The following is a 13,478-nucleotide window of genomic DNA, read 5'->3' as shown; positions in this document are numbered from 1 at the left end:
GAAGTTTACTTTATTTGAATTGCTTCCTTTCAGCAAGCAATTCCCCCGATATATTTTCCGTATGCAAGATGACCTCAGTGTGACCCATCTCGTAAAAATCCGGTGACCACAATACGCATGGATGTCCTTAAAATAAACTATTATCTGAATTTACATGTTAAACACGTGCTCAATTTCCATGCTTTTTTGTTTATTTTTCGTCAATTGTTGACAAACAGGTGACAATCGTTAAACTTCGGCTTTAAAACACGAACTTTAATTACCTGCCATATTTTCACAACAACACTGACCGATTGAAAAAAAAAATTGACGATAATACGATATTTACACGAAAAAAATGATAAATTCGAGCACAGAAGACCAAGTTTATGATGTTTGTATGCATTGGTTTAAGAATTGGAAGAACAATATTTTTCACCGGTCACTCGTTTCTTATGACTTTAAGCTAGCTATAAAACCAGGTTTTATCCATCATTTTACATAACACACAAGGAAACGCATGTATCAAGTCAGGAATATGTTATTCATTCGTTTGATGTGTACAGACTTTCCGTTTAGAATTTTCCTCGGCGTTCGGTGTTTTTGTGAATATACTTTTTGCATCAATAGAACTTCCTTCACGATAAACTTTTTGAATGTAATATACCTTTTGCTTTTATAGATTTACAAGAAACTTACACCATTCTTTGATGTAAATCAGCTTCTTGTATTATCTTTAAAGAATGTTTTGGTGTTCCGTTATGTAAGTGTAACGTTATGAACAACATTTTTATTAATTCAATTGAAATTTTGTAAAGAAAATATAATGTGAATGAGACAGAAAACCAAGAACACATGGCTTTAAAAAATATAAAGACAATTATTTTTTATGTATGTTTCCTGTTCCGTTATGCAATTTCAAACAATTTTAAGAATACATTGTATTGAATCAATTGATAATGATTTAAAAGAAATATAATGTAAATGAGACAGAATACCGAAGAACACATTCATAACAAACATTTGAAAAAAATAAATATTAAGCTTACAATATAGTCCTCATGTTTTACCCTTGGTTCTTTGATAGAAGCATTGATCTACAATTATAATAAAATAATATGGTTTATCATTAGTCAAGCGCTTTTCCAAATTGAACTGATATATGATGTCTATTTTCAAAACAGGATGGGACCCTTTATGTTTAAAACAGATCTGTAATTTGTACTTTTCATTTTTAGAATGTTCATTTGACATTTGAGATGGTTTCCAATTGATGTCTGCTGTCACACTCGAAACATCCATAACTCATCCATAAACTTTGCACTCTAGTCATCCATTATCATTGCATCTGTTGCTCAGAGACAAAACAAAACACGGGTCTTTACGTCAATTTTCGTATTAAGTCATTAAACGGGGTACAACAAAGATACAAATAATGCTATATAACAATTGTGTACTTTCGAGGCCGTACACCATGTAAATGCTGCGTTATATCAAATCCATATTTTGATTTTTCAAGCTTTCGGATTAAGAATTTCGAGCACAGTTGGATCTCTTTTTGCTACGCTAGCAAATTCCTCATATGTGACTGAATCATCTTTATCAAGGTCCATTTTTCTAAATAGGTCATTGGCTATCTCTACTGGTGATCTACTAACATCAGGTCCCAGAAGTCTATAATAAGCCTGCAAATAAAATGTCAAATTTAAAGAAACTAATAACTAATTGAAAGCTGAATGTGCATTTAAACTCCCTTTTCAACTTGTCCAAAGCTGCTTCCGTAGCAGCATTTGTATACGCTTTTATTCGCAACAAAGAAACTAAATAAAATAAAATGTTTAAATTTTTTTCACGAGTTTTCTTCAAAAAAGAAGGGCGAGACATTCAAACTCATTGAAAAGAAACTGACAACGACATTTAAAAAAAGACAACAAATAACAGACAAACATCAGTACACAAGAAACAACATAGAAAATTATAGACTAAAAAAACACGAATCCAACCAAAAACTGTTGGTAATATCAGGTGCTCCGGCACTTTTAATTAGAGTGATGTTTTACAATTGAGAATTTGTCCCTCCCTTAGACAAGATACTTGTATCTACATTGGCATTCTTTTTTTTATGAAACAAAGCAATACTAACTCTTTCAATTTTTATTTTAGTTTGGCATGGGGAATATTCGTGTAAAAAGGTAGAAAAGTCAAATGGTTTAAAACTATTCCAAGATGAAAGAGTCTTAGAAAACATAAGAAGATTCGATAGAGACCAAATGAGGTACAAGTTGGCAATGTAGTGCTTACTGTTGTTTCGTTGTTTTCCTTTCGTCTGGTTGATGTGTTACTCGGTTTGGGTTTGTGACCATGATTTGTTTTCTCTCGGTCGATTTGTGACTTTTGAACAACGGTGTACTACTGTTGCCTTTATCTATTATAGTTTTCATATCATAATTGTATTTCGTCAACATTTTTTCGATATATGGTTTGAATACAACTGATTGGTAGTAAACGTTTATTCATTAGTCGATTGTATCCTACTTTAACCTAGCCTTTTGATTCGTATACAGTACTATGTTCTACCACATATCAATCGTTGTTCTACGGAAACATTATTTTACATAATCAACATCACGATTACTAGAAAAGTTTTGTTTTCAACTGACCTTCATTGTCAATTTCTAGATGCAAGTCAAGACATGAGGCAGACTTAACTGTATCCGTTGTATTCTGTATCTTTAGTGGAGAAATTCATAGATCATTCAACATAGTTACCAAATTTTGAAATATTTAGTACGAGAACATCGGCTTTATAAAGAAAAGTTTGAGGATATTGCTTCTTTGTTTACTTCCTAAGAAGTTCCTGTATGAAGTCATCCTCATATGAAAAAAGGAATAGGTCGGAAAGAAGAGCGGGCACAGTTGGTTCCCTTGGGAATTCCGATGGTATGTTGAAAAACACGTCCTCCAAACGTAAAAAATATGTTGTCAATCGAGAAATCAAGCATCTTCATAATGTCAGTTTCAAATTTATTTACTTTTTTTAGAATCAGATTGATTTTTTACGATGTATTTATCCCTCCCTTAGACAAGGTACTTGTATCTACGTTGGCCATTCTTTTTTATGAAATAAAGCAATGCCAACTCTTTTAATTTGTCTTTTAGATTGGAATGCGGAATATTTGTGTAAAGTCTAGAAAAAATTAAAGGTTTTAAAACTATTGCAAGATGAAAGAGTCTTAGATTGTATGTACTCTAAAAGATTTTTCGATGGTTTAAGTATCCTAATTTGACTCACGCCATTTCTAGAATAGGCAGTTTCACAATAGTTTTGAAGCAGGGATTTGGTTGATTTTTCTTCTTATTTCCCCAATGTAACTGTACACATGAAACATGGCGGATAATGTTATAGTCCTTCACATTTTTATGCTTTTCAATGAAATTTGAAATTACAAGGTCAACCTTTTTTATTTTAAATTAACAATTTATTCTATAAAAACATATATATTTACTGTCTTTTTATCAAAAAGCACTGGAACAGATGGTATCGAAATAGTAGGAAATAAACTCATCATAGATACCAGGATTAAAATTCTATATTAACGCCAGACGCGCGTTTCGTCCACAAAACTCATCAGTGACACTCAAATAAAAAAATGTATAAAAATAAAGTACGAAGTTAAAGAGCATTGAGGACCAAAAATTCCTAAAAGTATTGCCAAATACATGTAACGTAATCTATTCCTGAGGTAGAAAACTCTTATTTTTTTCAAAAAGTCATAGTTTTGTTAACAGTTAATTTATAATTATGAATATATCAATGATAACTCAAGCCAACACAGAAGTGCTGACTACTGGGCTGGTGAGTACCCTCTGGAAAAATAAATCCCCACCAGCAGTGGCATCGACCCAGTGATTCTTTTGATTACAACTATAAATATCTCTGACTGCCTTTCTGATTCGAAATACCATCAGAAAGCAATCTTTTTATCTTAACTATCAAATGGATTGAATGGTTAACATAGTCAAACATGGGATTTTGCTTCAGATTAAAACACAAGTTGATCTAAAATTTGAAGATGTGGACAATATGGAAGTAGTTCATATTAAACAGGACTGCGATAATCATGATTAAAAATGAGATATTGAATCATTGTTTAAAGCCCAAGTTGTAATATATCTCCCTCATGCAAAGCTCTGATTACTTGCCCGGCTTTGGTTATACTTTTTTGTATTTTTTAGTTTATAGCTCTTTATACTTTTAATAAGCTTTGGACTATTGTTTTGCATAAAGCAATATGTCGGCATCTATCATCACTAAAGAGGCATTTATTATCGAAATGTGCATCTGGTGCAGCAAAATTTGCACCTGTCATGTTATGGCAACTCTTCGTGTTTTCATTTAATAGCTATGTAGGCATATTGTTTCGTTTTTTTTATATGTGTTCCTTAAATTTGTTTTAGCTATTTCCCGTCACCCCTTTCTAATTTGTATACGCTGTTTATTATCACTTAAAAGGACTTTTACTGACATGAACCTACCTGTATCATGTTTATGACTTCCTGTTTTGATAGGGTATTGCTGCCATCTTCGTCATACATACTGAAGGCAATGGATATTTTCTGTTCAAGCTTCTCACTATCCATCATTGTTAGTCCTGCTGCAAACTCGATAAAATCTACAGTCCCACTCTTATCACTGTCAAACACGTCAAAAACACGATCGGCAAATTCAGTAGCATCGCCACTTTTATATATAAGTTGGTATACATCCCTGAATTCGCTTCTTGTAATCACCTTGTTGTTATCAGAATGATCTTTAAAAAGTGATCTATACTCTTTTAATTGTTCGTCTGTTATTTTGAACTGCATCTTGAGATACTCATTCTCACTGCTCAAGCTTGCTTTCTTTTTCAGAGTACGCTTAAGCTTTTGTCCACTGTGGTTGTTGCCCATTTCTGTAAAGTAATTCGATAATTTTATTTAAAATCTTTTCACAACATAGATAAAATATTTGTCTAGCAAACAATACCTAGTTTGTATTGTATTGATTATGAACAAGAACAATTATCTGTCAATAAGTTAAATCTCGGGTCTGCCATTTGAAGAAACTGTTCAACAGATCAATGACTATTATAAAATCTTGCTGTTATTACTTCCTTGTTATTTACACCTTCGTACGTGGAAACACGTGACAAGAAACAATGTCAACTCTACGACCCACTCTGTACATGGAAACAAGTGACAAGAAACATTGACAACTCTACAACCCGGCCTATATATGTGACCACGTGACAAGAAACGATATCAACTCTTCGATTCGCTCCTGGCATGGAATCACATATCAAGAAACAATGTCAACTCTAAGCTCCGCTCCTATCTACTTCAACTCAAAAAACTACGATGGTTTCTTATGGTCCCTGTACATATCAAAAATCGCAGATAAGTGTACACTGCTTCTCCCATCTTGTTTTGACTGAAGGCAATTTAAAGCTTATGATATACAATTTATTGGAGAAGATTCAAGCCGAATTATAGCTTAAGATAGACAGCAACTTTGTCTAGACTAATGTCGATTTAGACCTTGATTTAGTTGGTTTATTGCGGAAGAATCAAGGCGGGTTAGAGTTAAATCTTAGCAGCTTATTGTTAAATACTCAAGACATTTCAGAGTTAAACAAAGTCAGCGTATTGTTGGACACTTAAGGCGATTTAGAGCTTATAGAAATAAGAATGTGTGATAGGGACCAAATGAGGAAAAAAGTTAGCAACTTAGTATATTTTTCATATCATAATTGTATTTCGTCAAAATCATTTATTCTATATATGGTTTGAATACAACTAATCGGTTGCTAAACGTTTATTCATTAGTCGATTTTATCCTAGAATTAATCTAGCCTTTGGATTCGTATACTATGTTCTATTACATGTGCGAACAATTAACAGTAATCACCCAATTCATTCTCAAGCGATAATTACAGATATAAATATCAACACTCCCCTCGATATTCTACGGAAGCATTATTTTACATAATCACAATCACGAAAGGTACAAACAATTACAAATAATACATCTGAATGAAAAAATTCAGCCGCGGTAAACGTGTTCTGTAAACAACCATAAATCATTAACAGCAAAAATACAAACACACAGAAATTCATAGACGTAAAAAAGATACAGATTGAAGAGACCTTAAAGTTTCGCAATCAAAGTGTCAAAAGATATGTTTAATGTTAAAAGAAAAGTTTATCGATTCACTGCTAAAAACAAGAAACACCATCATACATGTGCATGTAACTTGCACTTTGTCTACTTTTGTCATTTCAGTCATCTTTTCGAATTTGCAAGGTACTATAATTGCACATTTTAACAAATACTGTAAGCAGATTTATATAGAAAAAGTACAAGAAAAGGAAGAACAAGTTATAAATTAACAACAAAACTTACAAAATCAAGTAAAATCAAACATAACAAAGTTTTTTAAAATCAATACCTAATTGCATTTTGGGATCACTGTTGCTAGCCATTGGTATATCACTCTTAAAAGTAATTGAACAAATATACATTATTATACTTATATGTTAGGTTTGATATATTACAATATTGATGTTGCCAATTATAATGGGTTTATGTACATGTACGTTTGTTTTTATTCTATATTTATCCGCTATTCATAAGTTACATCAGAAAATTAAAAGTAAGTAAATATATGATCCATGTTATCATTTATTCCTTATATAAAAGCCATGATTTCGACAGGTCTTTTTTCCTAATATATATTAACTAAAAAAACCACCTCAAAACGTACTAATTAAAAGACGAACATTGTAATATTACTGTCAAAATAAAAAAAATAAGGATAACACGAAATTTGTGAAAGTTTGAAACATTTACTTTGATTATGAAGTTAAAATGCCGTACTTTCTGCAATAAAGATGAAGATAAAAGTTGAAAAAAGATGGTGTGCCTACCTTTGTGCATATAATTTTAAGCTTCGGTACCTGGTTATGTCTACATGATAATAGTCTGGTCGATACGGCATAGAAATCAAGAACTTATACTCGATTTAAATTATTCATACTCCATACCGTGTTACAAACATCACAATAGAAACAAATTCTTACAAAATAGAGATCAATTGACCAGATTTTCTTCATACTGATCTTTATTTTCTAGCTGCTCTATTTGCAGTCTTGCTTAGTATAATGAAAGTTACAGTTATTCCTTTCGACGCGTAATGAAATTTAAATTGTTTATGTTGTTTTCTATACAGATTCTCCCAAATGTCAGGTATATAGAATCTGTTTGAATTGATACTCATAATTCAATCAATGGCTTATAGAAACGCTATTGAAGTGTATTTATGAATCAAATTTCGGCATAGATTTATGCACAGATACGGTTTTATAAGATCTCTATGTTATCGGTATTTAAACCATTCTTTTTGTTTTCCATTAATTTAGCAGAAACAATATGTTTTTGTGCAGTAGACTTCTGTCTAAAATCTGTATGAACAATAGTATATATTTTTGGACGATTTAAAGCTAATAAAAAATTAAACAAATCCTAAAAAAATCTACGCTGCTCTGGACACGCTACTGCCAAGTACAAACCAAAGAATATTTCCTGGTGCAATTCAAATAATAATAATTTTAATTAAAAAGCACGTCTTGTTCAAAAGATAAAATCAATTATAGACGTACCTCTTGATGATAATGTACTTCAGGCTGCTGCCTCCTGGACAAATTAACAATTCATCAAAACTAATGAAATAATAATAGGTCTGTGAACTAGATTTTAAGATTGAAGAATTTGAAACGTAATGGACTTTTGGCAAGTAAAAGAACACACTGTGTCTATCATACGAAATATATAAGAAGAAAATGTATGACAGATATAATTTTCTGAAAGAAAAAAATATAATGAAGATATTGAATATATTGAATATAATTATATTTCCGAGTAAACAGCAGAAGTGCAACTTTTAAGTTACTTAACAATGCATAGCATAAAAAAATGCAAAATGGTTCCAGAATAGTAATTTAACGTAAGAAGTGAATTTAAAACTAAAAACAACAAAGCACGAGCATGAAAAGTAGGTCTTGTTGTCTTATGTTTTCCTCAGTGCGTCACTACCCCTTTAAATAGACCTGCCTCAAATCAAAACTTCACCTCTCCCGAGTGAGTCTGGCTTTCAGGTATAAGAATCATACATCTTACAGTTTCCGATATTCATACTTGATAGAATTTTGACATAATAATAGAAGGGTAAAAACAGTATGTCTAATAGACCTACTTTTGCTATTTAAATAAATCATCATAGATACCAGGATTAAATTTTGTATTAACGCCAGACGAGCGTTTTGTCTACAAAGACTCATCAGTGACGCTCGAATCCAAAAAAATAAAAAGGCCAAATAAAGTAGGAAGTTGAAGAGCACTGAGGACAAAAATTCCAAAATGTTTTGCCAAATACAGCTAAGGTATTCTATTCCACAGGTAGAAAAGCCTTAGTATTTCAAATATTCAAAAGTTTAGTAAACAGTTAATTTATAAATATGACCATATTAATGATAATTCATGTCAACACAGAAGTGCTGACTACTAGGCTGGTGATACCCTCGGGGAATGGCATCGACCCAGCGGTTGTAAATACACTCATCATAGATACCAGGATTAAATTTTGTATTTACGCCAGAAGCGCTTGTGTCTACGCTCGAATCCACAAAAGTAAAAACAGCCAAATAAAGTACAAAGTTGAATGGCATTGAGGACCAAAATTCCAAAAAGTTTTGCCAAAATACAGCGCACTTTGACTCGAACAACGGCAGAAACCAAATGTCATTATGGGAAGCTTTTCAAGAACTTGAAAGGTTTAAAGATACAACAGGCAAGACACAGGTGTGGAGCTGCGAAACAGCAGAGGGAACGCACAATTAATACTGTTGAGACGAAGGAGGACCACAGCCAGGATGAACACCATAGTGCTGAGGACCTCTTACCTAATAAAGCTACTCAGATCAGCATTGAGGATGAGCAATGGAATCAAAATCAGCAGAAGGTAAGTATGACCTAAGATCAAAACTGAGGGAGAAAAGAAACAATCTGCAAAGAGCATTAAGAGCCAGAAATGCAAAGTGAGATAAAATAGAAGAAAAGAGCAATGTTTTTTACAAACACATACAAATTTACCAGCGCAACACTGGACCAAACAAATGCGGGATCAGTACAAAGCACATCAGATTCTATGATGAGGTGAACAAATATTTAATAAATATAAGAACAAATATTTGTCAGAGACACACAGCGAAGAAAGGCAGTGTTTCATCTAGGAAACTGTGAAAGGATAGAAAATGTACCAGAACCAGAATCATCGTGGAAAGAAATGTCAGATGTAGTGAAGAAAACTAGGTCCGCATCATCACCAGGATCAAGATGGCATTCCGTATAAGCTACTGGCATATGATTATTGTTCAGATTTTGAAACAGCTGTGGAGGCTACTGAAAGTGGTTTGGCGGAGAGGGATTATACCATCATGTTGGCAGAAAGGATTACATCATATATGACTGATTACAACTATACAGACACTTCAGTACAGAGGAGCGAAGAACCAGGATTCACAGGATGTATAGAATACAAAAGCATCATTTCACAACTGATTCAAGAAGCTAAAGTGAACAAGAAAGAGCTTGCAGTAGTATGGTTCGATTTGGTCAACACAATTACTCCATGTTGATACAGCAGTGACTTTCACTATATCTTTACCATATTCCAGACCACTTCAAGAGAGTTGTAAGAAGTAATATTTGTGGGATTAAACAACAGTTAACAACAATAAAATTGAGAATGGAAATGGGAATTTTACAACAACTTTGCAGATATTATAAAAAGGGATAGTAACTGGATATACCATCTCAATTATCTTGTTTTTCATGAGAAGAAAATATGATAATTATATCTGAAGAGAGAGGCCCATTAGGCAACCACCATATAGAGGGTTCTTGGACGATTTAACCTTCACTATAGATAACAATGGCAGGCGGCTAGATGGGTGTTTGAGGCCTTGAAGGAGACAATAATATGGACAAGGATGGCTTTGAAGTCAAATAAGTTTAGATTTCTAATACAAAGAAAGAAGACGCGCACACATTAAGTTGAACTAAAGGTGCAAGGCGAAGTCATTCAATCAAGTGTTTATGGCAGAAGTTTGATGACTCTTTGAAGTGGCAAGAAAATTATGAGGAGAATCGAACAGGTTTCAAAGGGAATGAGGAACATCACCAAGGCAGGTCTACTAGGAAAAGATCCGGATATACCAACATGCATGGACTCCTGCCAAGGACACTTTTGCCACTAATATTGTACAAAATTACATTGACGACAACAGTTTGGGAAGCTTTCAAGAACCACTAACAGAGGTCTAATGAAAGTGTTAGTTGTCCCTCCATGTTTTACAACTTAACACTGTACCATTAACATCGATAGTGGAAAAATTCAAAGTTAGTAAATCTCGTCTTGTAATGACATTATAAGAATCTAGAAATGACAAAGTAAAAAACAGGTGTCCAAGTAAGAACAGGTCGAGCGGTCAGCCTCAAAAGCAAAAGTGAGATAAAATTTAAAAAGAATACAAAAAAGCAAAGACAGTAGAATTAGGGATCCAATGTGCTTGGTTTATATGACCATAAGAACAACGATCCCTTGCATGGTCAGAAATACGGCGATATCCTCAATTCCGGCTACAGTTCCTTCTAAGATCCGTGTATGATGTGTTACCATATAAATCTGCACAGGTGGAAGCTTAAGCTTTCATAAAGAACAGATTGTCCCTTGTACGGAAACAGAAGAGCTATACAACATGTCCTTTCAGAATAGAAAATCTGTCATACACAGGGGAGATATACATGGCGACACAATCAATTACTCCGGGAAAATCTTCCAATTCACCAAATTAATAAGTTTATGTGATATAAAAGTATGATGTTAAATCAAAGCTGAAACATCACTGTAATTTGATATCAACAGGGAATTTATTGAAGGTGTTCCTGTGTTTAAAATAAAAAATAATTGGAAAGTCACACTTTTTCGTGATCTTACAAAAAACTGCACCGTGGGAAAACTCTAAGACAGGGCTAAAACAGAAGTTTAATGTTTACTCCATCCTCCTGTGAATTTTCAGTCGTCAGGTATTTTGGTAAATTAAACTCTTTAAATTAGCGATTTTTTTCTTGATTTGTCGCTCCACTATATTATGTGAAATTTTTGCCACAAGTTGGATCTGGGACATAATATGTTGAGTCCAAGGTTTCATGTAAACTTGACATTATCAGTGGTAATCCAGGTAAATAAGACCAAGCTTATATGAACCCAGTCAGAAAGACATGTTCACTTGACAATCAAACTATACCCCAAATACAATAAGCCTATTTTTTGTTTGCAAAATTTGATAAAAAGACCCAATTACGAAACTTTTAACATTGACCAATGAACCACAAAAATAAGGTAAGATGAACCCTATCAGATAAACCGTAAAAATGAGGTAAGCGTCAGATGAAATATCTCAATATACATTGTAGTTGACATGTCAAATTGTGAATTTTCATTTCAATGAAACAACATCCAAGCAGTGCCTGCATGTCTAGTTGATGCAATATTTCAGCATGCGTTTCCTATTATGATTTTCTTGATAAAGAGTTCATATTTACAAAGAAGCAATTGAAGAAAGGGACCCTAGAGACAGTCTAAGTTATTACTTAAAAAGTTTTACTGGCACCATCATAAGTTGTTTGACCATTATGGACTTTCTGTGTTACAGATGACAACGGATAATTTCCAAATACCAGATTTATTCCTTTCTCTTTTGCTTTTTGTGAGCAACACAATGGTGCCAAATGTGGTGCTATTTACCCTTTTTAGAACCTGAGATTACAGGTTTTTGTAAAGTTCATATACTTAGTCTTTATTTTTTATGTATTTGTTTTTTATTCTTGTTTCCCATTTTGATTTTTTTGCAAATTCTTGTCAGTCTTCCTTATGATTGTAAATTATAATTCTCCCTCCTTGGTTTTTAAGCCTCTTTTAAAATCAGAGCAGAACCATATGGTGGATACAAAACTTGTTGTGCACATTTTTCTTGAACTATGAAAACTGTAAGATTTTACTTCCCAAACAAGTACCCACACCCCGTAAATCACCATACTATGTATGAGGTTTATACCTCTTTGAACCCAATAAATAACACTTCAGGAGGCTGTACTGATAACCTAAAATATGGTACTAATATACATCTAAAATCCTAGTGTTGACTATTGTGTCTATCTATCATAAAAGCTTGGTTCTTGGAAGGATCCCAGTCAATTGAAAAATGAAATAAAAATACAATCTATAAATATACAGTCCGCCAAAAGTTAAGCACCACCTACTTTTATTGCATCGATTTTTTTTCAAATTTAAAAAATCAATTGTTCCTCGAAAAATAGAAAACAATCATATAGCAATTTTGCTAATGTATACCATAAACAAACCACAAATATAATTTTGGTCACTTATGAAGGTTCTATGCATATAGGTTTTTCGTTCATAGAAATAGTGTAAATTACACAATTAAGAAATGGAATTTAAGTTTCACTGTGATTTTATTTTTTTACAACAATTAATCACCCAATACCATTAAAATTTTCTACACATAATCTTTGGTATGTTTGGCAAATTTAATGTCAATATTTGAGTCAATAGCATGTGTAACAACCTCATTTCCGGTACAGTTTCATAACACGACCTATCTTTCTCGGTACAAGCCTTCAAAACTTTAGTTGAGGAAATCTGTTGCATTAAACAACAAATGCCACTTTTAAATCGACAAACTTTTGTAAAGGTGAATCTCTGCGATTGAGATTTCCGACAATGGCATCTCAGACATGTTTGATAGGGTTCATGCATGGAGTCAAGGAAGGCCAAAAATTAGTGTAAATGGTTGGTTGCTCTTTGGACTCGGTTAAAATTCTTGCCCTGCGTGGTATAGCGTTGTCATTCAGGTACAAGTGTCTTGACAATGTTGACGCAAGTGGGGGATTACTAAAATGACGGACTACAATATGTTAAGGCACCAAATCTCTGTATGTCTGTCCGTTTATGTTACCCTGCAGAATATGCATACCCAGCTTATAACGGTATAAGAAGCAACCCCGTACTGGAACACAACCAGCAATGCATGCAGTCCTTGTGCAAATGTTGTTTTTGGTCATAAGCCGTTTTTTTCCCCTGCGAAATTCGTATTATGGCGTCTTCTGGCAGTAAAGGAAACTGACTCCCATCTGACCAATGAGTGTTTTGTCAGGTTCTTATGTTCAAGCATAGATGTTCATTATCCCATTTAAACCTGAGGGTAGAGTGCCTGCTTGAAGGTACAGGTCTCTATACACCACGACGTGCTCTTCGTTTGCCTCTATAAAGTCGACGGACCAATGTACGAACACTTACACGACCACCTGGAGAAACAGTGTA

General features: G+C 33.4%; 1 protein-coding gene across 1 annotated transcript; it reads right to left on the bottom strand.

Moving 5' to 3' along the window:
• Positions 1–757: 757 nt before the first annotated feature.
• LOC139500962 (neurocalcin homolog) lies at positions 758–7,008 on the bottom strand. Its single transcript, XM_071289894.1, has 4 exons — positions 6,946–7,008; positions 6,468–6,513; positions 4,516–4,931; positions 758–1,664 (listed from the first exon to the last, which is right to left on the bottom strand). Exons 2-4 carry the CDS (start codon positions 6,499–6,501, stop codon positions 1,494–1,496), a joined length of 621 nt encoding a protein of 206 aa, XP_071145995.1. The 5' UTR covers positions 6,502–6,513; positions 6,946–7,008; the 3' UTR covers positions 758–1,493.
• Positions 7,009–13,478: the final 6,470 nt, after the last annotated feature.

This window comes from Mytilus edulis, chromosome 1 (assembly GCF_963676685.1).
Source record: "Mytilus edulis chromosome 1, xbMytEdul2.2, whole genome shotgun sequence".
NCBI lineage: Eukaryota > Metazoa > Mollusca > Bivalvia > Mytilida > Mytilidae > Mytilus > Mytilus edulis.
The sequence above is the reverse complement of the archived record's forward strand: the minus strand, read 5'-3'. Positions and strand labels throughout refer to the sequence as shown.

What these genes read in the sequence shown, in the direction of transcription:
- LOC139500962 (XM_071289894.1), bottom strand. Translation starts at nt 6,501, where the DNA reads ATGGCTAGCAACAGTGATCCCAAAATGCAATTAG. An exon ending in TGATCCCAAAATGCAATTAG is followed by an intron (nt 4,932 to 6,467) that starts GTATTGATTTTA and finishes ATTACTTTACAG; the next exon opens with AAATGGGCAACAACCACAGT. An exon ending in AAGTCATAAACATGATACAG is followed by an intron (nt 1,665 to 4,515) that starts GTAGGTTCATGT and finishes TTTTATTTGCAG; the next exon opens with GCTTATTATAGACTTCTGGG.